The 25,277-nt window shown below is 45.5% G+C and overlaps 1 protein-coding gene and 1 long non-coding RNA gene across 2 annotated transcripts in view; one reads left to right on the plus strand and one right to left on the minus strand.

Moving 5' to 3' along the window:
• The first annotated feature begins 3,184 nt into the window (after window positions 1–3,184).
• The window catches only part of PPM1F (protein phosphatase, Mg2+/Mn2+ dependent 1F), a 64,270-nt gene continuing 42,177 nt past the window's right edge, over window positions 3,185–25,277 (plus strand). Inside the window, exon 1 of the mRNA XM_075898280.1 lies at window positions 3,185–3,504. Within this exon, the coding sequence (XP_075754395.1) occupies window positions 3,332–3,504 (173 nt within the window). The 5' untranslated portion in view covers window positions 3,185–3,331. The remainder of the gene's footprint in view (window positions 3,505–25,277) is intronic.
• The window catches only part of LOC112547735 (uncharacterized), an 82,777-nt gene continuing 73,463 nt past the window's right edge, over window positions 15,964–25,277 (minus strand). The window contains exons 7-8 of the long non-coding RNA XR_012895973.1: window positions 20,966–21,050; window positions 15,964–18,727 (exon numbers count right to left, since the gene is read on the minus strand). This is a non-coding gene — a long non-coding RNA (uncharacterized LOC112547735). The remainder of the gene's footprint in view (window positions 18,728–20,965; window positions 21,051–25,277) is intronic.

Below are 25,277 nucleotides of genomic sequence, written 5' to 3' on the forward strand. Positions count from 1 at the left end.
TCCATAGAGCATAGTCAATATTTCATTTTGCAAACTGTGTGGTATGCTATGCTATGTTCTTCTTGCAGCTCTGCTGTGCTCCTACGCAAGTTTTGCTTCTGCTTTTGTGAGTGCCTGTCACTCAGGCTTACTGGGGGGGGTTTGTGTTGCTTTAAATGTAGTATTACGGAAGGCAGTTTTGCAAGCCGTTGCTTGTCCCAGAAAGTAAAACTATTACTAGCACCACCTCAAAGTGCATACTGGAGACTATTGTTAGCTATGAAGTCAGAAGATGCCTAAGGTGTGCATAGGTGACATGTTGCTGTACCTGGGGTTGAGAAGAAGAGGAGAAGAAATAACAAGGACTAAGATTTTAAATTATAAAGAGAAAGAGATTTAGTCAATTAGGCTGCATATCAGTGTAGATTTTCTGAAATAACTGCTAGATTGTGCAATAGTCTACAGAGGAAGGAGCTGAAAGGCCCATCTGTTGGGGCACTGAAAATTAGGTTCTATTGGAGAGAAAATTAGAAGACTAAAGCAATAGATTACGTCCTGCATTTGCTAAAATATATTTTTTCTATCTCTAGACTGTATGGATCAAATAGTTTATATAGTAAACGAATAGTCATATTTCCTATCTAATAAAGTAGGCTAAGGGTTGAACTGCTGCAGCTGGGGGAAAGGGACAGCTTGCTGTCCTGAGCATGGAGCCACCTTGAAGAGCCTGAGCCCCAACCCCTTACCTACGTTGAGCCCTCCCCAACCCTGAGCATCCTTCTGCACTCCAACCCCCTCATTCCTGGCACACCCAAAGCCCAGGCCCCCAGCCCAGAGTCTGTACCGCCTCCCCCCCCAGAGGCATAGTGAAGAGGGGGCAGAGGGGAAGGCAGTTGTCCTCAGGTGCCACAGTAGGGGGCGCCGGGATGGGATGGGGGTGAAGCACACGCTGCTGTGGCCCATGTGACGCTTTTGAACAGAGACCCAGGAGGGCTAAGTGCTCCCGGCTCTCTACACACTGTGAGCTGAGGCAGTAGGGCTGGGCGGCAGCAGCAGCCACTTTAGAGGTTAGATTTCCTTACCTGGCCATTCTGTTCCTCCGGTGCCTGGCTCTGCGGGGGTAAGGGGGAGGATTTGATGGGAGGCTGCTCCTGGTGCTGCGGGGGGCCTGATTCAAGGGGAGGGATGAGTGCATTGGGATGGGAGGCCCTGGTTGGGGTGGCTGGCTCAGGGGGAGGGATAAGTACATTGGGATAGGGACAGCTGGGGGGGGCCTGGCTCTGGGGGAGGAGTGAGTGCATTGGGATGGGGGGGCACTGCATTTGGATGGGAGGGCTACGCTGATTATTTTCAGGAATAACAGCATTGCGCAAGAGGGTTTTTCTTGCGCAAGAAGGGGCAGTGTAGGCAGCTCCTTCTGGCGCAAGAGCCTCTTCCACAAAAATGGCAGCTCATTAGGTATGCAAATGAGGCTCGGCGATATTCCACACATAGCCTCATTTGCATACTTCTGGCGCAACAACCCGCCAGTGTAGCCATAGCCCTGGAGAGGTAGTCTGCTCAAGGCAAAGTTGGCCTTGAATCTTGATATCTATGGCTTCAGTTGGATGGCTTGTGTGAAATTTGGAAGAGCAGGTCAGAGAGACCTCTCTTCTTTACTAAGGATAGAATCTCATGGCAGCCTGAAGGAAAAAGTCCTCATGGCAGACAAAAAGCCATGCTTGCAGGGTATCCTCAGCTACTTACTGCTTCAAGTGCCTTCAAGAAAGTGAGGGCAATTCTTGTGTTGTGTGTGAGTTTTATTTAAAAGTTTTTCGAAGTATTATTTTAACAGGTAAGTTAATCTCTTACATTCATAACTTTCATATAGTTATTCGCTGTGTGATAATGTGAAAAAAAATTAGGTTAACTATGTAAGTAAATAGGCAGTTAGGAAGCATTACAGTTGCTTACAATAAATTTGTTAGGTAGCTTGTTAGTCTTTAAAGTGCTACATAACTTTTTTTTCTTTTTGTTTTACCAAGATCAGACTAACATGGCTACCTCTCTATTGCAATAAATGTGATATGCTCACAATCTTTTTTACTTTGTATTCATTAAAGCAATGTGTTACTCATTTGCTGTAACAGTGGTTTTACATGCTTGAACGAAATATAGTGATGAAATTCATATTTAGGTTGTATAACTTTAATTTCTCTTATGTTTTATAAAACTTAATATATTTAAGAATTTTACATTTTTTATGAAAAAGACATGAACCTAATGAGAATGGGATATGAACAAATTAAAGAGAAAAAAATATTTACCAGAATGTAAACCACAAAACTTTATAATTTATATGTGTGTAGTTACTAAAATAAGTAATTCATTAAACAATAAATACCCTAAGTGGGGGATTATTTACAGTGGTGTAGTGAGGAGAAGTGGCCCCTGGGTGCCACACTACTGAAGTGCCAGTATATTCCCCTTACACTTCCCCTGTCCTCTCTGCTCACCTGCTCCTCCTCTACCCCTCCCCCCCCCTCCGCTGGAGCTACCCCTTCAGCTCTGCCAGAGGGTTAGTGCGTGTGGGACCCAGCCCCAAACTGGAGGGGGTTGGGTAAGATGTGGTACAAGCTCCTCCCTGGGTTGGGCTCAGCTGTGCGCCAGGTTTGGGGCCCCACTATTTGGTGGGGGGGGCACCAATTTTGCCTTCGCCCCCCGGGCACGTAACACCCTCTGCCCCCCATTCCCTCCTGCATCCCAGTCCCTAGCTCAGAGCCTATATCCTCTCCCAAACCCCTCACCTCAGCCAGCACCCTTGTACCCCAAACCCCTGTCCCAGCTCTGAGCCTCTCAATCCCAGCACCCCCAGCTGGAGCCTTCAGATGTCTGCACCCCAACTTTCTGCTCCAGCCTGGAACCCCTTTCTACTCTCAGAAAACCCTTGGCTGAAGCAAAATGCAGGACGATGTAGCACTTGAAAGACTAACAAGATGGTTTATTAGGTGCTGAGCTTTCCTGGGCCAGACCCACTTCCTCAGATCATGAATTGCATGTACACACAGGCAGGGCCGGACCGAGCCAGTCCCGCCCTGGGCAGACAGGTTCATTGCGCCCCGGAGCTGGCGGCGGAGGATGCACGTGCCCGGCTACCGCCGCTGGGCCCCGCGGCCAGGGGGGAAGGGCGACAGGGGTTCCCGGCCCGGCGAGCCAGCCCCCTGCGCGTGACCGCCCCTTCCCCGCGCAGCTCCCGCCTCCCGCACCTGGTCCCGCCCCGCAGGCGCTGGCTGCGCTCGCTCCGCTCTCCCCTGGCGGCGCGTGGCGCCCCCGCTCCAGGCCAGGCGCCGGCCGCGCCCTACCCAGCGCGGCCATGGCCTTGCCCGCGGCGGCCCGGGATGTCCTGGCCTCCCTCCCGCGGGACTTCCCGTCCCCCCTGGGCCCGGAGGATCCGCTGCCCTGGGCCGTGCGGGGCAGCGCCGCCCTCACCAGGGCGGAGGCGCCGGGCGAGCTGGCCGAGCTGGCCAGGAGCTTCCTGGGCGGCAGGTGAGAGCGGGCGGCCGGGGGGGGCTGAGCCCGTCAGCCGGGGTGGGGGGGCAGCCCGTCAGTCAGCGCTGGGGGGCAGTCGGAGTGGGGGGCCTGTGCCCGTCGCCTGGGAGGAAGCGATCTGAGAAGGGGGGGGGGCTATGCCATCAGCCGTAGCTTGGGGGGGGAGCCAGAGTGGGGGCTGTGCTGTCAGCCGTAGTTGGGGTCAGCTGTAGCTGGGGGGGGCAGTATGGAGGGAGCTGTGCCTGTCAACCATAGCTGGGGGGCAGTCAGATTGGGGGGCTGTGCTGTCAGCTGTAGCTGGGGGCAGTCAGATTGGGGGGCTGTGCTGTCAGCTGTAGCTGGGGGGCAGTCAGATTGGGGGGCTGTGCTGTCAGCTGTAGCTGGGGGGGCAGTCAGATTGGGGGGCTGTGCTGTCAGCTGTAGCTGGGGGAGGCAGTACAGAGGGGGCTGTGCTGTCAGCTGTAGCTGGGGGAGGCAGTAGAGAGGGGAGTTATGCTGGAGGAGGCAGGAGAAGTGAAAAGAGGGGAGTGGTGCTTGTCATTTGGGGCTTGGGGACCAGAAGTGGCTGTGCCGATGAGCCAGGGCTGGGGGGAGAGGGAAGTGGTAGAGCTGGAGGAGGGTAGGTGAGGCTGTGCCAGCCTGCCAGGAAGGGTTTTGTGGGAACTAGAGGAGCTGTGCCTTTCAGCTGGCAATTGGGAGGCTGTGCCTGTTGGCCAGGGTTTGGGGGTAGGGATACAAGATCTGGAAAGGGGCGGTAAGGCTACGGAAATTGTGCCTGCCAGCCAGGAGGCGATTGGGAGGAAGAAGAAGGCCTCTGCTAGTCAGTTGTGGCTGACAGAGGACTATGCAGACTGGGAAGGGAATGGGAGTGAGTGCCCACTATACAAGAAGAAGAAAGGAAGGTGTTGTGTCCTCTGAGGGGGAAGACTGTTAGTGGGATGGAGGGTAGTTAAACCATGTGGGTGAGTTGGAGCAAAGTAGTGAAGGGCTGTACCATGTCTTTTCCTGTGATGTGGGTTGGGGAACATGCTAAGCTTTCAATTAACTGGCTGTCAGAGTTGACGTGAGTGATCACTGTTTGATTTAGTGGGTCTTTACTAGACTTGGTAAATCCACCCCCAGTAGATCAATCTTGCAGCTTGGATCTACCCCATAGTAGAGACAATCCCTTAGCTTAAAGAAGCAAAATGCAGGACAATGTAGCACTTTAAAGACTAACAAGATGGTTTATTAGATGATGAGCTTTCGTGGGCCAGACCCACTTCCTCAGATCAAATAGTGGAAGAAAATAGTCACAACCATATATACCAAAGGATACAATTAAAAAAAATGAACACATATGAAAAGGACAAATGATATCATCTATTCACAGACACTTACCTTCCTTCCTCCCCCCCTGCCCCCGTATCCCCCTCCTGTTCTGAAATGTGATTTGTCCTTTTCATATGTGTTCATTTTTTTTAATTGTATCCTTTGGTATATATGGTTGTGCCAATTTTCTTCCACTATTTGATCTGAGGAAGTGTGTCTGGCCCACGAAAGCTCATCATCTAATAAACCATCTTGTTAGTCTTTAAAGTGCTACATTGTCCTGCATTTTGCTTCAGCTACCCCAGACTAATACGGCTACATTTCTATCACTTAGCTTAAAGAGATACTGTCTTGAAATCTAATTAATATTTTAAAAAACAAAACAAATGTAAACACTGGATTTTTTACTACATATTTCAACCCCTGCCAACTTTTGTAGTTTTACATTTTTTTAATTTTCTTTAAAAATATTTTCTTTCCTTTTGCTTTATGATAGATGCACATAAATGGGGGAAACTTAAGGTTCCAATCCTCTACCTGGGTTTATAGAGGTGAGCCTGGAATTGCAGAGTGGGTTTCAGAAGATGCTGTATTCTACTCATGCAGATTAATTTAGCCCTTGATCCTGCAACTTATTGATTCTGCATGGAACACAGTTTACTATGTATAAAAGGCTGTCAAATGCACAAGATAAACTGAAAAAAACACAATTTTTCAAACTTACTTCAATTGCACTCAGCTTGGGCATAATACCTGTAACTATTATAGGTATAAATATTTAGACAAAGTTGACATTGTCATTTTCTGCTTCCAGGATTGCAGTTCTTAACACCATGCCATCATAAACTTATGCTGCTTTGATGTTCCTACATCATAATTTCAATGAAAATATTGTTTTCTCCTTGATCCTAATTGATGGAGGCTTCTTCTCATAGACTCATAGATTTTAAGGCCTGAAGAGCCTACCTATCATGATCTTCTGGTCTGACCTGCACATTGCAGAACACCGAATCTCGCCTGCTAACTCATGTAATAAGCCCATAAACTTTGCCTTTGTTGTTACTTTAGTCAGTAACTGATTTGCACAATTCTTGGTGGGCTGCCTAACCAGAACAACAGTATTATCTTATTGGTGTAACCCTTTCATCTCTGTAAAATCTCCTCCTGCCCCCGCCTTTGTGTCTGTTACATTTTGTCTCTGCTACACATTTCAGAGTGAGATCATATCTTTTACATGGTCTGAAAAGCGCCTCCTATGGTCTATGTCTTATAAAAGGTAATAATTACAGAGGACTTGCAGAAGAATATTGTGGATGTATGTAGGTCTTTACAGCTAAATAAACCATCTAAATACAAAGATGATTTTGTGCAGTCAAAGTAGCTAGGGATTAATAAAGTGAAGAGTGGGAGAAATTAAACTTGCTTCCATTTAAGTACTCACACCTTGCTCACATGTTGCATGCTGTTGTTTATAGGAAATGGTATCCAACCTTCTGCTGTGTCTGTGTGAGGTGGAACATTGAGTGTGGTTTTCAAACGCATCCAGGTCATTTAAGAATACCAGTCCCATTGACTTTCTTAGCAATTTGTGCTCCCAAATCACCTAGGTGACTTTGAAATTCATATCTTTTTTTAGATGCCCAAAGGCATTACAGGAATCAGAGTTGGGACTAGAACTGGGCTCACTATGGTTGTCTAAGTTCTAGACCTCACTTCTCTCTTTGCATCACTTTTCCTTAAATGCATCAATTTTATTTTCAACATTTGAATGCATAAAATTCTTGAAGGGATGTAAGTTTTCTCTGTAGAAGTCAAATATTTTAACATAGTCCTTTAACTGTTTCTTTTTTTAAAAAAATGCAACTGCAGTATATTCCTCTAATATCAATGGCCTAAAAACTGCAATTGTCAGGCTAAGAGAGCTGGTGTATTAGATTAATACACTAGAACATGGGTTCCCAAACTGAGGAGTGTGGGTGGGGGGTGTGTGTGAAGAAATTCCAGGAGGGATGCCAGGCGACTCAGCCACCCCCCCCCCCCCCGTCAATCCCACCCCAAGTTTTGCTGCTATTTTTTTGGGAGGGAGGGGGGATGAGGGTTTCTCAAAAATCAGAAAGGGGGGGTGTGATGCTGAAAAGTTTGGGAACCACTGCACTAGAACTTTTCAACCCTAGAAATGCTGAAGTCTATGATTAAAGTTACAAATGAAAAGTAATAGAGTGATCTCAATGTATAAACTTGTAACTTAGTTGTGTTTGATCAGAGCACTGCTTAATGAAAGAGTAATTTAAGTTAAGTCTGAACTACATTGTGTGCGCTCTGATTTCTATACTGCTAGAGCTGTGATCCCCAACCAGTAGTTCGGGATCTACTGGTAGATCTTGGAACCTTTGACAGGTGATCCTGAGAGGTTTGGCAGGGAGGCTATCAAGTTCTGGCACTTCATCTGCCCCTCGCAGCACTACTGTGCTGCTCCTGCCCTCTGCCTTGGAGATGCCCCTCATCCCTAGGAGTCTCATGCTTGCTGTGCAGGGCATGGAAATAAGAGGAAGTGGGCTGCTGATGTTAGGATGCCCCTCCATTCACCCTGTATCCCATCTCCTCAGAACAGAGGGGGGAGGGATGGAGAGAGTTTGCTGGCTGCTTTTGGAAGTGGTACAGGGCCAGGGTAGGGATGTGAGCCTGCCTTAGACCCCTGCACGACCACCCAGAACCCACGTGTGGTAAGTGGTGCCCAGCTGGAGCCCACATTCTGAACCCTGGCTCCAGTCCTGAACTCCTTCTGCACCTCTGCCCGCAGCCTGATAAAAGTGAGGGAGGATAGAGGGAGCCAGGGGTGAGAAGGAGGTAGGGCAAGGGAATTTTGGGTTTGAGTGGATCCTGGATTACACTTAAAATCAAAAAGTGATCTCATGATTAAGAAGGTTCGAGACCACTGTGCTAGAGGATTAGAGTGGTTCTGGGTGTGCACTTTATTGATCCCACCAATGCACGGTGCTGCATGTCTGAAACGCCAAGTGAACCAGGATGGCATTCCTAAAAGGAACTCTGCAGGAAAAAGAGTTCGTGTGTTTGATCACCTGAAAAAGTACTAACTTTTAGGAAATTGAAGTTGGGGTTGCTGCTAGTTACAGCTGCATATTCAGTGCTTTCTTGTGCATATTAGTGAAAGTGGAGTGTCCATGCTGATTTTACAATGCTTTCATCCTGTTAACTCATGCTGTTTACACAGAAAGAAGCTTGTTCTGTCAGTAGCAGCATTCTTCACATACCTGCCCTCCAGCCAGTTATGATTACACAGCCTGCATTTGAGAGTTCCTAGAGTCCCAAGACTCCAGAATCTCACTCTAATATCTTCTTTTCTCCAGGCTTATGTATTCCGGGTTTACTACTAGAAAAATTAGAGGAAGGGAGGAACAGGGCAGCTGGATACCAAAGTTGTGAACTTGGGGACGAGGGGGGCATTTTTTGTGTCAGGGGTACACTGACCATATGTCCTGATTTTTCGGGGATAGTCCAGAATTTAAATACTCTCTTCCGGTGTCTCCATCAAGCAGTGAAATGTGCTGGAAAGCCCCTCTGGGCATTTCACTACTTGATAGGGTCACTGGCTTGCAGGAAGAAGCAATCAAGAAATGGCTCCATGCACTGCCATTGTTCCTCGTGCAGCGCAGCAGCCTCTCCCTCACACCCCCCACCCTTCCAACAGAGTGCGTAGGCTGCCAGTTCAGCTTCTGGTGGCGTGAGGCCCCTCCCTTGCCCGTGGGACCCCTCCACCATGGGGGCTCCTGGTCTGGCACTGCCTCCTTCTCAAGGCTGCTTGTTAGTACAGTAGCTGCCACTGCTGGGGGGCCAGGTGGGTCCAAGGCAAAATGCAGTAGAGCTGCTCCTTGATCTCCATGCCTTGGAGCCCTGGTAGGAGCTGTGTAGAGCCTGGCTGGGACAGTGCAGGCAGGGTGTACCCAGACTTGGTAGGTGCCAGAACTGCAGCAGAGGCCACCCACAGTGTTATTTTTAGTACCGCAGTCCCAGTCCCTGAGGGTATCCTGTCTCCAGCTGGAGTCAAGAGGCAGCTGCACGAGGCATTTTCCAGCCAGGGAAACCTCACCAGAATGGGCCTCGTGTAGCTGCTGCTTGACTCCAGCTGGAGCTGGGTAGCCCATGGGGACCAGGGCCCTGATAATAAAAATAGCACTGTGGGTGGCCTCTGTTCCAGTCCTGGCATGCAGTCTCGCCCAGGCAGCAGCTGGGGCCAGTGCTGCTGGGGTTTATGGGGCCGGGACACACTACGGAAAATAGTGCTGTGGCTTTGGCACCTGCAAATTGCTTTCCACATCAAAGGCAGAAGGTGAAGGAAAGGGCAAGGGGAGGACTAAGTGGGGATGAGGAAAGAAAGGTCTTGTGCTGAGGAGAGAGAGGGCAGGGCAATAGAAGAAAGGGGCAAGAGCCCAGGGGCAGGGTGTAGGAGAGACAAATGCCAGGGGGCCAAGAGGAGACAATGAGGAAAAGAGCAGGAGAGGGAAGATGTCAGTGTGGGTGGGAGAAGGTAGAGGATGGTGATGCTGGGAGAGGAGAAGGGAGGGGTAATGGTGGCAAGAGGGAGGAAAAGAGGGGAGGAATGGGTACCAGGAGAAGAGGGGTTGAAAGGAAGGATAGGCATGAGGAAGGCAGGGGATGGAGCAAGTCGCCTGAGGGCACAGAGGGGCATGAGGGAAAATGGGGCAGAGGGTGGTGAGGGGGTAGGCACCAGGGAGGAGGAGGACAGGGGCAGCGAGGGAAGGGGGAAGTGTCAGGAAGGTGCAGGTGCCAGGGATTGTGAGGGTGAAACAGAAGGGCAGACATGGAGGGGAGGAACAGGCGCCAGAGGAGAGAGGCATGGCAACGGGGTAGAGGGAGGTGTTAGGAGAGGGGATGGAGAGAGGCAGCTAACAGATGATTAGAGTGGGGCTAGAGGAGGAGTGCACAGGGTTAGAGGAGGGCTGGTGCAGGGGTCAGGGAGGATGGGGAGAGAGGCAGGTCCCCAAAGGGCTGAGGGGAATGAGAAGGGCAGGAACCAGGACAGGAAAGGAGGGTGAGGGGTTGGGGGGGGGGGCAGCAGCAAGCACCAGAGGAGCAGATGGGCTGAGGGAAGGGTGGGAGACATGGCAGCAGAGGGAAAAGGGAGAGGTTTATAAGATATTTATTAATAACTTGGGTGCCACTGTGGCACACATTCAAACAAGTGCACATGAACTTAATACTGGTGCACGAGACAAAATTCACTCCGTTCATGGGAGGAAAATCTTAGAGTGAACAATTCCCCTAGCAATACAAGTTGGGTTAATGCAATTGCAGGATAGTTGCATGGGAGGTTCTGTGGAGGCCAAACCCATCTCTATTGGTAGGAGGACGGTAGGAGGAGTTCTGAAAGGGGTCACATTTCACTCTTTTCTTCTGGTCATGTGTCCATCTTGACCTGGAGAATACTACCTCCAGGAGTGGGAGGTCCCTAACTTTAGTTCAGAAAATATGGTCATCATAGTCCGGGGCCACTGATCACAGAAAAATCAGTCAGGGGCTGCAGAAAAGTGAAGCAAAAACAAACAAAAACCCTTATTGAGAAGCAGAAAGACATTCCCATGACATGTCAGAGCCTAGGAGGGCCCAGGCTAGTAGATTTTATTGGCTCCTCTGTACTCTGGGGGTGGCACCAAAAATGAGGAGTTAAGTGTATGGGAAGGGGCTGCTGGGAGAGGTGTATTGTCTAGATGGCAGGAAGAGTGCAGGAAAGTGCTGGAGGTGGGAGGGCTGAGCAGGAGGTAGGATGCAGGAGTGGAGGGGAGGTTTGGGGTCTTGGTGGGAGAAGGCCACAGGACTGGAGCACTAGCACCGGCCCCCTAATGATGGGGGTTGGGGGAAGCCTCAGGCCTTGGGGACCAGATATGTGTTATGGGATACCAGACCTGTGGTCTACCAAAGACATAGGGAACCATAACACATTTTTTCCTTGTGGAACACTCTAAAAATACAAAATAAAAAAACTCTTTATTAAAGGAAATAGTAATTTCATATTATCCCCTGCCTTTGCATCGAAGGCCAAAAATTGAAATATAGAGTCTTAGGCAATGTTGCTTAAGCGCAGTACGGATAAATCTGAAATGCCAAATGTTCAGGTTCCACTACAAGAAAAAGTTTTGCCATTCAGTTTGTGCTCCTAGGAGGAATGCAACTCTGGAACCAAAGGTGAAAAGTGATGGAGGTCATAGTCCGAATGCTTGCACACAAGGTCTGAGAGATGATTTTTGGGAAAGATAGAAGTTTGTGGACATAGGGCTCTATTAGTGGAAGACTGGTATTCTGGCAGCATGCAGCCTCATTTTTCATAATCCAACCAAAGACCATAACTAAACTCTCTTAGACTGATGGTTTCATACTATCTCTCTCACTCCTCACCATATACAGACTTTGCACAATAAATCATAATATATTTTTAAAGAATAAAGAATCACAATACAGTTTTCAAACTGAAAACCAGAAGATCAAATGAGAAGATAAGAAAAGGGCATGTAAAGGAGAGGGAAAGGAAAGTGCTCTAAAAACCATAATTTAAAAGAGAAAAAAAGCGAACAGATGCATTATTTTAAAATGGTAACAGTTGTCTATGATCAAGGATGGGAGCAAGTTCCGAAACTTTAAGGTCATCACAGAATAGATCCAATCACTTGCTGCTGTAAGATAATTGTGTCAGTAAAGACATTTATTAGGAATAGGCTCTACTGTAGTCAAACCTACCATTGTTAAACTTTAACAGCAGGGTCAATTTAAAGTTTGGTGTTCATTCTTCTCTAATTTGAGCTGAAGTTGTACAAGAAAGTTTTTGTATAGTGTCAATTTTGGCACTAGAGTATCCATCATCTTTGGTAAGAGGGGTGTTCTAAATGATCAGATGGAATTTATTTCCATTGTAGCTAGCATTCTTGGGCAGGCCAACTATTGATGAGTCTGAGGGCTTGTCTACCTGGCACAGGCAGACACACCAGAAGTGTATGATCTGTAACTACCCTTTGTAGACTTTGCTAGTGCATTCTAAAATATGTAGGTTGTGTTAATATAAGAGTATATTAGCACAAACAAGATACCTGTTTGAGTGTACCAACTGGGTCTGCATATAGCAGAGCATAGCACATTAGAACACTTTACAGATATCACCATTCTGGAGTGCCTTGCACTACATAGACAAGTCCAAAATTAATAGATTGGCAGCATCCTTGGTTTTTGAGATTGCATCTACTTTTGCTGTATAGTAGGGATGCTAGAGTTTTACTGATTAACCATTTAACCAATAAGTATCAGTTAATTAATGGTATCAGTTATACTCAGCCAGTTCCTGGGGAGGCGGCTTCACTGCAGTATAAAGCTAAGCTTTATTAATGTATCCATACTAGAAAGTAAAGTGAAATGTGTCCTTTCTTAATGTAGAAATGTTTCAGATTACTCTTTGAAAGGAGCTGAAATTTGCTAGATTATAGTTCTTTGGTTATGTGCAATGTAAAATACAAGCAGATTTCCTGTTTGAAGAGACTCCACTACAGTAATTGTTCTGAGTCTCCTCTTGACTTCCTGTTTTGATTCTCCCTCTAACCGCCAATGTCTTTGTCTTTTTGTGTTTGTTTTTAATCTTTTGCGGACCAATACACATTCACCATCCTGTTGATCGTTTTCAATAAATGGCAGTGTTTATTTATCCTACTTTTTTTTCTTTTTGGTTAATGTTAAATTTCTTGTATAGGCATTCTGGTTTCATAAAAACACTTTAAAAAAGGATAATCTAAATTATTTTAATTTTTCCTTCTTTGAGATTGAGACACCAGTTTCACTATATTTCAGTAACTCTGATTCAAATTCCCATTTTTCAAATGTGAAAAATGTGCTTATCTATTATTTAACCTTTTTTCCCCCTTTCCATCCCAATATATTTTCCCTGACACCGAGCCAAATATTATTCAGAGATATACAGTCAGTAACCTATAGAAAGTATCTGAGAGGAAAGACTGCAGTAGTGCTGTTATATATCTGGTATGGAAGACAGTTGCATTGGGGAGAGAGAATAACTGGGCATGCCTAGAATTATCTCATAACTGGATGCAAGTCTTTTAGTGGGAGTGGAAGGAAAATTGTGCTTCTGACATGTGAAATCTTCAGTCCTTGTTGAATGTGAATAAAATTTTCAAAAGCCCTAAGATATACTGGGACTTACGCTACAAAATCATTTTAGGTGCCTTTGAAAATTTTACGCTCTGAAAGACAATACATAGTCTACATTAGACTTTAAATGCATGTTGAATCTCAATTATTCTCATGGTTTCTTCTTAATAGAAGACTTACCCAGTGTTGCCCAGGTCCTTTAGGGCAGGGGTTAGTGGTGTGTGGGGTGCAGGAGTCATGAGAGGTCCTTGGTGTTGGGGGGGGCAGGGTAGGAGGCTGGATGTATAGGAGAGTGAGAGAATGAAGGCTGGGGAGCGAGGAGGAGGTCAGGATGGGAGGTCCCGTCTGGTGGGACCTTCTCTCTCCTCCCTTCCTCCAGCTGTCAGAGGCCTTCTCTCTCCTCCCAGGGGTCAAGCAGGGGAAAGGGTTTGGTGCAGGAGGATTACTTCCTCAGTCTGGTAGCAGGCAGGATGGCAGACCTCTAGCCTTGCTGGCCATTTTCTTGGTGGTGTGGCTGCCCTCAGTGATCTCTCTGTTATTACAGCTCTTCCCTGTGGTCTTGCTGTCCCTGGTGGCCACGTTCAATATTGTGTCCCTTCTGTCTGTGCCACTTCCTTTCCATGTTATGGAAAACAGTCCCATTCCCAGCACTTCTGTTTTCTTGGCACAGCCAAACCCTGGCTTTGCTTTAAGTTAGGGTAAGAGGAAGCTGCATATGAAATTTGATGGCCCTGGCTCTTAACATTTAGGAGGAGTTCTTGAAGGAACAGAGAGACAGAACACAAATCTCTAATATATATATACAGAGAGACAGATTAGTTTGTGATATCCACAGTTTCCTAGAATGTATTACAGTTACTTTATTTTTAAAACTAATTGTATTTTAAATCTATAATACAGGTTGTACTTCCCTGATTCAGTACCCTTCTTAGGGATGACTTAAATTTTAGCAGTTAAATTCCCAACAGAGCTTATGCACATGGGGTATGCTCTAACACAGGGCCAAGGAGACCTTTTTCCTGCAGATGTAGCTCTGGGCTACTCAAAGCCATGTTGTGCACCAGCACTGACTGCAATGATACTGTCTTTTTCTTGAGTTCCCAGGGTCATATCCCATCACCATTCTGCGATGGGTCCAGGCAATGTAAAGGAGGAAGCTGCCTGATCTGAATGCAAAGAAGACAAGAGTCAGACCTATATAAGGGGATAAGATTTGGACAAGGAGCTTGAAAGAGAAGGGGGGTATGGGTGGTCAGGTGGGTTTGGAGAATGACTGACTGGCTGGAAAAGGAAATGGAGTTGGAACCAGGGAGAGAAGTAGGATCATAGTGGTTCTGGGAGCCAGTAGAAAAGGGAAGACTGAGCTATACAGGCTGGGCAAGGACATTGGAACTGAGAAGCATTAGGGCAAAGGGAAGGAGGTGATAGATCTGATGAGTTAGAGTGCAAAAAGGAAAGATTGTGATAAAGAGCTGGAAAGTTGGGAGGAGAAGTTGGGATGCTGGGATAAGGAGAAGGGGGCAGGAATTCTGACTAAATGAGACTAGGAAATGCTATAGTAAAAATAGTATGTTAACATTAATTAAGGTTGTAAGGCAAGCTCTAACCTATCAGAAATGTCTTAAGGTTATGAGTAGGGATGTAAAATCCTGTTTAATTGATTAACTGGTTAAATATATTGTTTAACCAGTTAAAGGATTTCAGAAGAGTGCAGGTGTGTGGAGTGTTGCTCTAGCATGGCTGGAGCAGCTCCCTTTCTACCCCTGCCACAGGCAGGGGCTGCTCAAGGTTGGCTGGAACAGCCCTTTCCAGCAGTAGACCCGCTTGCAGGATACAATTAAAAAAATGAACACATATGAAAAGGACAAATCACATTTCAGAACAGGAGGGGAATGTGGGGGGGGGGGGGGAGAAGGAAGGAAGGTAAGTGTCTGTGAATTGATAATATTAGAGGTGGGGAGAGTGGGATGTCTGTGAGCTAATGGTATTAGAGGTGATAATTGGGGAAGCTATCTTGGTAATGGGTAAGATAGTTTGAGTGTTTGTTCATTCCTTCTCGGAGAGTGTCGAATTTTAACATGAATGACAGTTCAGAGGATTCCCTTTCAAGTGCAGATGTAAAAGGTCTTTGTAGCAGAATGCAGGTGGTTAAGTCATTGAGAGAGTGTCCTTTCTGCTTAAAATGGCAAGAAACTTGTTTTTTCTTTGTGATCTTGTCTGATATCTGTTTTGTGGGCATTAATCCTTTGGCGAAGTGTCTGAGACGTTTGTCCAATGTACATAGCAGACGGACACTTTCGGCACATAATAGCATAAATTATATTTCTGGATGTGCAGGAATATGTGTTCTTGATCTTATAACTCACTTGGTTAGGTCCAATAATGGTATCAGCAGAATGAATATGTGGACAAAGCTGGCAACGGGGTTTGTTGCAAGGGAAGGTACTAGGGTTGGTATTAGTGTTGTATGTCCTGTGGTTATTGGTAAGAATCATCTTGAGGTTAGGTGGTTGTCTATAGGAGACTATGGATCTGTCTCCCAGAGCCTCTTTGAGTATGGTATCCTGTTCCAGTATAGGTTGTAGTTTATTGATAATGTGTTGAACAGGTTTAAGTTGGGGGTTGTAGGTGATGACAAGTGGTGTTCTATTGTTGGTTTTCTTGGGTCTGTCTTGAAGTAGATGGTTTCTAGGTATTCGTCTGGCTCTTTCAATTTGCTTTTTTATTTCTCCGGGTGGGTAGTTGAGGTTTATAAATGCTTGGTAGAGATCCTGAAGCTTCTGGTCTCTGTCAGTGGGATTAGAGCAGATGCGGTTGTATCGAAGGGCTTGGCTATAGACGATGGATCGTGTGGTGTGTTCTGGATGGGAGCTAGAAGCATGTAGGTAACTGTATGAGTCGGTGGGTTTTCCATTGTTGATTTCTACTGTTCTGAAATGTGATTTGTCCTTTTCATATGTGTTCATTTTTTTTTTAATTGTATCCTTTGGTATATATGGTTGTGACTATTTTCTTCCACTATTTGATCTGAGGAAGTGGGTCTGGCCCACGAAAGCTCATCATCTAATAAACCATCTTGTTAGTCTTTAAAGTGCTACATTGTCCTGCATTTTGCTTCAGCTACCCCAGACTAACACGGCTACATTTCTATCACTATTCAATAGTACTGTGATCCAGTAGTTTGGTTCACGTGATCTGGTTATATCTATTGTATAGTAGTGCAAAGTATTATTTAGAGACATTAAAAATATCTTATAGTGGGCACACCAACATTGTTTTCACAGCAAGCCTTAGAATAACAGTGACTCATTTAGGAGTTAGATTGCTGGTGATCTCTCACGTGAAACATAACTTTACAAACCACTCTTTCTGCATTTTGTGGGAACAGCTGTACTCTGTAGTAGCATGATTGAAGGAAATCATGGGATTAACAGAAATGATTGCCTCTCAGAAATTCCATTGTTCACACTAATCCATGGTATTGTTGAAATCAGCATATTTTTTAAAATCCTCCAGACAAGAGGAAAATAACACAAATGTTAATATGCTATCATTCATTAATATAGCTTGCTAAACTAATCAGTATATTTGCTCTAATAGTTGTTTGTGGCCAATGAAGCAGACTTTTGCCTTAGCCGTTTCCACTTGGACTGGCAGAGTTAACTTTTTATTGCACGTAGTTCATCCATAATTAGCACGTTCTGAAATTCATGTACCGCCAGAGTAGAGCTGAGCTTAATACAGTTATAGTGAGTAGATTCATATAAGCAATTGTTGTTCCATCATCTTTTCAACTGATATCTTTTGTCATGATGAGATGAAAAAGTTCAGCATCAGAACAGCTGTGAGGTTATCAGTACAGCCAAATCAAATTTTCAAAAGTCATTTCAGCCACTTTCCCCTCCAAAAATTATGATTGATTCATTTGATAATTACATTTTAAAACACTTTAGCGTTCTTTCCTTCTGGATTTTGAGTCCTCAGGATATACTTGTTATGTTTTCCAGCTTTTCTCTGCAAACATCAGGGCTAGAAAATTATTTCATTTTTTAAACAGAAGTGTAGATCTCTGCTAATCACATGCCTCTGGGAATTTTAGTATAACATCAAATATATGAGACTTACAGTAAGATCATTATGGTTGGCAACATAGATAATGCTGGTTTAGAATCTCTTGCTCAGATTGAATCTGCACATGTATTTGCACGATATCAGGAGACCAGCATCTAAATTGGAGAGGTTGTGCTGTTTTCTGATGGGTTAAAAAAAAAACTTAAACTGTTGGAGTGCAATTTTAGATCAGTGGCTTTATCATTCTCCTAAGAAATGGTAGAAGAAAGCTAGACTAAGTTCAGCTGCTATTTGCACCTGAGTTCTTTATGTTCATTTGATGGCTGAGAGCAGCTAGACAGAGCCATATAATATTTTCATTCTTGCCTTCACTCAGGGTTAGCTTGTTGAAGTTGAATAAGATTTTTGCCTCTGCTAAAGCTGTGCCTGTGCTCATGCATTAAATAGAAATGCAACATAATTTACGATTTTCTCCAGAGAAGATCAGATTGGTAAAAGGTTGTGGGGTTTTAGCAGACACAGTGTAATACAGGTTGAACCTCTCTAACCCAGCACTCTCCTGGTCCAGCAACATCTGTGGTCCAGCATGATTTTAGTTAGCTGGATGTCCACTTATCATAGGTGTGGCTAACTTTCCCATGGTACCATAAAGTTTGTTTGCACCATGAGTACTAGCTCCCAGTGTTCTGTTCTGTTTTTTAGCTCCAGTTTAGTGATCCAGTTCAGTGATCCAGTTCAGCCAACCAGTAGATCTTGGGAGTCTCTGATAAATGACCCTGACTGGTTTGGCTGCTAGGCTCTCAAGTGCCTGCACTTCAGCTGTCCCTCCCCCCACTGCCCTGCTGCTCCTGCCCAGACCCTCAGAGCTGCCCCCCTAGGAGCCTCCTCCGTGTTGTGCAGAATGGGGGAGTCAGAGGCAGGGAAGTATTGATGTCACTCTGTCCCCCTCTCCTATATCCCATCTTCACAGGATGAGGAGGGTGAGGCCTTGTCAAAGGTGTGGAGCAGGGGTGTTTGGGTTTGAGGTAGAGCCTGGACTGACAAATTCAAAAAGTGATCTTGTGCTTAAAAAGGTTGGAGACCACTGCTGTAGTTTAACCCTAAATGTCCAGTAAGCAGTGGAAGTGTTGGTAATGCTGCTAGACAATATTGACCTTCCAAGGTCCAGCATGTTCTGTGATTCGGCCTAGTCAGGTCCCAAGGGAGCCAGCCTAGAAAGGTTCAACCTGTATAAATGAAGCCAAGTAGCTACATTCAATTATATTTTCTATGTTTGTTTGATTTCCTTTCTATTTTAAACACCAAATATAGACCATTAGTCCAATTCTTTACATTGACATGGTCCCAGCGGTTGCTGTGCTTCTTGACATGCTGACTGCTTCTTCCCTAATTAGGAACAGCTTTCCAGGCTGGCTGATACCATGCTCAACAGCTGTGGTTGTGGGATAATGCAGACTTCAGTTGAAGCTGTAATTTCTTGTCCCGTTAGACCCAAATGTTTGCCTCTGCCATCTTCTGAAACATGCTTACTGCTGAAGGAGCTGATGGCAGGACCATTGTGAGAAACTTGATGCTATCAAAATAATGCATAACTGAGTGTTCCGCACAGAGTAAAGCTCATCAGTACAGGTTAGTGGCTTCTTGCAAACTTGACCTGTGGTGAGTAGAAAACAAAAAATAAACCGGGTATAACTAACCTGTGAATTGACCAATGGATTGGGAGATTTTTTTGAACTGTTAGAAGTTGTGTAAAATCTATTCATTATTTTGATCCTTGGGAAAACTGTCAGTTTTACTTCTGTAGAATTTGTAAATTCTGCTCCAACAGTTTGTGTGAAATATCTTTTTCTGCTTTTATTTAATTTTTATCTTTATGTTATATTAAACTTCTAAAATGCATTTTGTTCATAGCCATGGATAGGTAGTTGTCTTAGTGCAGGTCTTCTACTGTAGAGAAGTCTCTTAATAAATTACAACTTTGAATGCTCCCAACGGGGGGAAAGGATGCTTCAGAGTTAAGAGCCAACCACCACTCTTTAAAATGTTAATAGATACGTGGCAATTTCTGTACACCACACCATCAGCCTCAGATTAGTTAAATATGTTGTTAGGGGGTTTTCAAGGCAGTTTTATAATCTCTCCTTCCTTCCTTTGATCAATAACCTATCCTGATGTAGTACCAGACTTCTTTAGTGAGAGTTATACTCACAAGATGGATTTGACTCTGCAGAGAATGGAATTGGGGAGGGTGGGGATTGATTGCTCTTACCTTTACCATGTTATATATGTTTGGAATGTGTTGTTTTTGCTCTTGGGAATAAAGAGGGAGTGTCGCGTAAAGGCTGTTATCAAAATAAATATTTGGGCCTTGCAGTTATAGAGATTCTGAAGACCAGAATGTGAACCTACACGTTGACAGTTTTCTCAGAAACAAATTTAACTTTTCCAGTTGAGTGAAAACCATCCTGAGAGAAGATGAAAATTCTATCTTTAAAACCCTCATTCTCCTCCTTTCCCTGTGTGTTTTAAAGACCACGAGAACATTCACCACAAAAAAAGTCAATAATTGGGCTGCTGAAATTGTACTGTGATAATTTTCTCATCTATGAACTTTCAGGTGTTCTTTTTTACTGATGTTTTTATCTTACCTGGCACATTGGAGCGCCAACCTTGATTAGGGCATTTAGAGGTTATCACGATATAAATAAGCTAATGACCATTAGATTAACGTGACTGAAAATGTTCTGCAGTTAATTACAGGGTAGGAGGGGGAGGACTAATTCATTAAAGGTAGCTTTTGTTACCTAGAAGATTTGTGATCTAGAAATGCTATCACTTCCCTTCCAAGGAGATGATCCATCTATGTTTCTTTAGACTACTCTTCTGGTCTCTTAACAAAAATTACTAGTATGTATAAATTCTTACACCATGTTCATCACAACAATATTAATACAACTCCATATGCTTGAGTATCTAGAACAGCCCTATATGACTTTTGGAATATGGCAAGTGGTGAGCCATTTCATCTCTGATAAATTCCATTAAACTTCAAAAGTACAATCAGCAGCCTCTTGTCTGTCTGGTTGTATAATAGTGATGAACTGAAAGTATAACGTGAGGAAAAATCTAAACTAGAGCTTTGCTGAGTTTAAAGTGCTGCTGCAGCGGTGCTTTAATGCAGCAGTGTGGTCATAGCACCAGCCCTGGTTGAGAGCTCTTCTACTGCTCTAGATCAGCGTCTCTCAATCTTTTTTTTTTTTATAAAGTACCCCTTTTTCAAAAAAAAGTATCCCCGGTACCTACAGTTTTCAGACACACCTATATTTTTTCTACTATTGCAACACATTTGTTTAAACAGCTTAATTGTAGCTGGGTGGGTGATGACACTTCTGGGTGTAAAGAGTACAAAAATAATAAAGTGCTGTAAAACTTAAAACAAAAATTCAGTTTTCTCCAAATTTCAGTTGTGTTGACGTACCCCCCCAGACTTCTCTTGAGTATACCCCTAAAGGTACTTGTACCACTGGTTGAGAAACACTGCTCTAGGTAAACCTACATGAGGGGGGTAGTTAATAGTGCTGGGAGTGCATCTCCCAGAACTGAGAGCCTGTTTATACTGGCACTTTATAGTGCTATGACTTGCTGGGCTTGGGAGGGTGGTGTATGTTTTTTCACACTTCTGAGTGAGGAAGTTACAGTTCAGTAAAGAGGCAGTGTAAACAGCCTTTAATTCTTCTCTGAGTGGTCCCTGTGGGTGCTCCACTCATGGTGTTGGGCTCCTCCGGGCGGCGCAGCTCGGAGGCTTTGCATAGCTGTATTCAGCCAGGTCGCGCATGCATGGTGTGCAGCACAAGCCATTCGTGTCTTTGATCTGCATGCGCACCTGGCTTACCTGTCAATTCCTCTCAACCGTCCCTGGCACAGAGAGAGCTTCGATTCTCTCATCCCTTCAGCAATTCTCCTCCCCCCCAGGGGATCTGTAATTAGTTAATTGTAAATTAGTTAATTGTAAATTAACTTTTCTTCACTGTACTTCTCATCTACAAAAAAAAAAAAAAAAAGAAGAAAAGAGACTTGTTAGCACTTCCTTGAGGCTCCCCTCTGTCACTGACTGACAGCTTAGCCTTGGGAAATTTAACAGAAAACCTTTAACCCAGTCATGCCTGGATCTCCAGGTTTTAAAAAGTGTGCCCTATGCAGTGAGCCCATGCCAGTTTCTGATGGGTATTCAGCGTGTATACGCTTTTCAGGGGAAAACCACATTCCCCAAAAATGCGGGCACTGATCAAAAATGAGAGCACACACTTGTTGAGACAGGGAAATGCACCTCAAGATGCTCCTTCTGGATAAGGCACTGGACCCCAATACTTTGAATGCTGGACAACTTGGGGGGACCCAGATGAGAAGGGTCTCTTCCCCTGAACTGCTGGCAGATAAAAGAAAAAAGATCTCCCCTGCCAGATCGCTCCCGCGTGAGAGGATGGCGAATGATAAGCCAGGGCCCTCTGGCTCTGTCCCATGACCCTCGGTACCTGGGTCGGGGACAAAAATGAAGAAGGCTGTGGCATCTGAAAGAGCCTCTTTGGTGCTGAAAGCAGCCTCAGTGCTGTCAGGTGGCGCCCGTACTACAAGGGTGCCGGCACCTCTCCGTTTAGCTCCACAAGCAGTGCTGGAGCAGCAGCTACCTGCACGGGCTGCAGAAGCACCAGTGGGAACTCTCCCGGCACCGGCAACACAGTAAGCACTGTTGCCAGCGCTGCGTGGTACTCCCTAGTTACAAACAGCCCTGGCACCGGCAAATACAGCTGTGCTGCAACTTACTCAAACGCAGGAGCCAGAGCCGGCACTGATACAAGCAGAGCCTCCGGCAAAGGCATCTGTTACAACACGGACACAGGGGACCCCTGCCCCCACTTCCCTTCTCCACAATTTTCACGAGGTTCTTCCCCTTCTTCTCCAATGTATGTGTCACCTCTGCACCATACCTACCAGTACCACAGCCCAAGACAGCAGTCCTATCACAGACTCTATTCCCCATATGGTCACTTGCTCTACAGCGACTACTACAGGCACCGATCCTACTTTCCACCATGTAGATAGTCACCACGCTATCACTATTCTCCGCGTGCCAGCTACAAGAGGCGACATACCAGTTGTAGGTCATCCAGGTGTTTGTCGCCTCACCCATCGGATCTATATTATGATCATCGCTGTGGTTCTCCGTATTTGTCGCGTTCACACTCCCATCACCGTGTGCACCAACAACCCTCACACGACAGCCCATTGATAGTAGGGCACTCTGTCACAGCAGCACCATAGTCGTCACCTCACACTTCTCCAGCACGCAGCCCGGGCGTCACAATACAGCAGTCGGACTTGAAAGACGGACAGTTGTCAGAAGCGGAGGACCAGCAGACTGAAAATCCAATTCCTGACCGTTCATCCTCTTTGCTGGATGAGGCGATTTTCCCGGCAGACACGTGTGGCCAGACAGACTAACCCCATATCATCCATTTTATTTGCCTCTCTGAAGCACAGGGCAGAGAAGGAGCAATAATATCAGCATAGTCTATGCTGGCTCATCTGATCCTGAGAAGCTGAAACACAGATATGTGGATAGAGAGCAGTTAAGTCAATAAGCTGGCTTCGAGGCTGCGGCTGGCACCTATGTTGATTCGAACACACACACAGTCCCTGGGAGGGGAATTTCCCACTGAGAAAACAATGTCCCGTACTTCCAATTTAATCATCTCAAATCTCTCTTACAAGTGTAAATTAAGTTCACAACTCCCTTGTAAGAACTGGTCTCACAGCAGACAGACCAGCATCAATTGGCATTACAGATAAGAAAGAGAAATACGTGACCCCATGGGTATATAAGATGGGCCCAGCATACACTCACTTTGAGTGTCATTCTACCCTCTACCTGCTGGTCGGGTTAGGTGTTTGACCTCCCGAGGTTCTATGGGGACGCCCACCTCGTATTTTCGTCTTTCCTAGGAATTGAGGGACGGGCCCTGGCCTGACATGCTGGAGTCGAGAGGCACAGAAGGGGGTAAAAATGGTACCTGGATGTGGTCCTCTGTCTTAAGTGTACACATAGAAAGAGTAAGCTGTTACTTGGTACCATTATTTCTATTTTTCTATCTTTATCTTCTTTGTAACCATTTTTAAGACCTATATTTTGCTAATAGTTAAGAAATAGAACAATAGCCATTGCAACCATATGATTTATAAGCTTCCTCAATAAACCTGTAACTGTTTAAGCTTTAACCTGACTCCTTCAGTTGCTGTAATAGAACCAAGCACAATTTAAAAGAACTTCAGCCGGTCATAAAGGGACAGACATAGGGAGAGCTTGGGCGTTTGGATCTGTGTCACTCCCAGGTGACAAGATCCGTTGGGGCACCTTTTCAGCCTTTCCTAGGCTGCCCTCTGTGAAGGAACCCCTGTGTTCTAGCAGCTAAAATCTAAGGTGTAATAAGCTCTTCCTATATAACGGGGCGTCTGTTGGCCTGCTGGCCACCCTCTGCGATGGGACCCCGGTCCTAGCAGTAAAGGCACGGACGTTAAACCTTTTCTCGGAAACATACACACACACACTGCCCTGACCGTCGGCTGACAACACGTCTCTGCTAGATGACTTCAAACAGTTCCAGGAACTCTTCAGATGTGTGGCCCAGTCCCAGGAAATCCAGCTAACAGAAGCACAAACGAAACAGCATCTACTGCTGAAAAATTTGTACCCAAAGCAGAGCACGAAAGTTGCCATCCCTATTGATGAAGCCATTATGGAAGCAGCAGTCATCATCTGGCAGACACCAGCTTCAGTGCCACCAACCTGCAGGAGAGCAGACAAGAAATATTTTGTCCCTTCCAAGAATCTAGAATTCCTCTTTAATCACCCACAACCAAATTCACTGGTGGTAGATGCAGCACAACAGCAGGCCAAAACACCGCAGTATACGACAACACCAGATGTCAAAAAGCTAGACATATTCGGCAGGAAAGTATACTCCTCGGCAACTCTGCTCCTACGTATTTCTAATTATGCCGCCTTGTTATCGAATCACAACTTTGACAGTTATGAAAAGATAGCACAGCTTCTTCAATACCTGCCAGAAAGCAAGCGTCCCCTCTTAAAGTCCCTTGTGCAGGAGGGTTCTGTGGCGGCAAAAACAAGTTTGCAGATCTTGCTGGATGTGGTGGACACAGCAGCCCGCACAACTGCAACTGTAATAGCCATGAGGTGCTCATCTTGGCTTACTTCCGCAACAGTTCCAAAGGAGATTCACATAAAAGTGGAAGACCTTCCCTTTGACAAAAACAAGTTGTTCGCAGAAAAGACGGATGAGGTCCTCCACTCTGGAAAAGATTCCCAGTCTATGCAAGACAACCATGGTATCCATTCCTTCACAGGATGTCCCTGGTACCACCACGTCCTGTGCCACTTCTCCCAGACGTTCTCTCTCAAAACCTAGGGTCCCTGCTACATCCCAGACCAAAGACCCTCCACCTGACAGTGTCTCTCCTTGCTGGTTCGGACTAGAAGAGGAACTTTGTTCAGAAGCAGTGACGACAGTACTGTTGAACAGTAGAAGACAAACTACAAGAAGGACTTACCTGGCAAAATAGAGAAGATTCGTGGCTTGGTGTGAGAAAAGTGACATCGAATCACACTTGGCACCGATGCATAAAATTCTTGATTATATCCTTTCCCTACACCAGGCAGATCTTTCCATCTCTACTCTGAGAGTTCACCTATCAGCAATCACCGCCTTCCATGCCGCCATCGAAGGTCATTCCATCTTTGCTCATCCCATGACTAAGAGACTGCTCAAGGGAATAGCAAACCTCAAACCACCACAAAGACCCGTGCCCCCCGCTTCGAGCTTGGATTTGGTCCTCAACACGTTAATGTACCCACCCTTCGAGCCACCAGCCACCACATCATTATCTATGCTCAACATGAAAGTGGTATTCTTATTGGCAATTGCATCTGCCTGTAGGATTAGCGAACTGGTGGCATTAATGGCAATGCCACCCTTTATGGTTTTCAACAAGGACTCAGTCACGTTGCGTATCCATCCAGTCACGACACAGTTTCATGTCAACGAATCCTTCATTTTACCCGTCATTTACCCGAAGCCACATGCCTCTATTTGAGACTCGCTACTCCATACCCTCTATGTATGTCACGCTAT

Source organism: Pelodiscus sinensis, chromosome 15 (genome assembly GCF_049634645.1).
Source record: "Pelodiscus sinensis isolate JC-2024 chromosome 15, ASM4963464v1, whole genome shotgun sequence".
Taxonomy (NCBI): Eukaryota; Metazoa; Chordata; order Testudines; family Trionychidae; genus Pelodiscus; species Pelodiscus sinensis.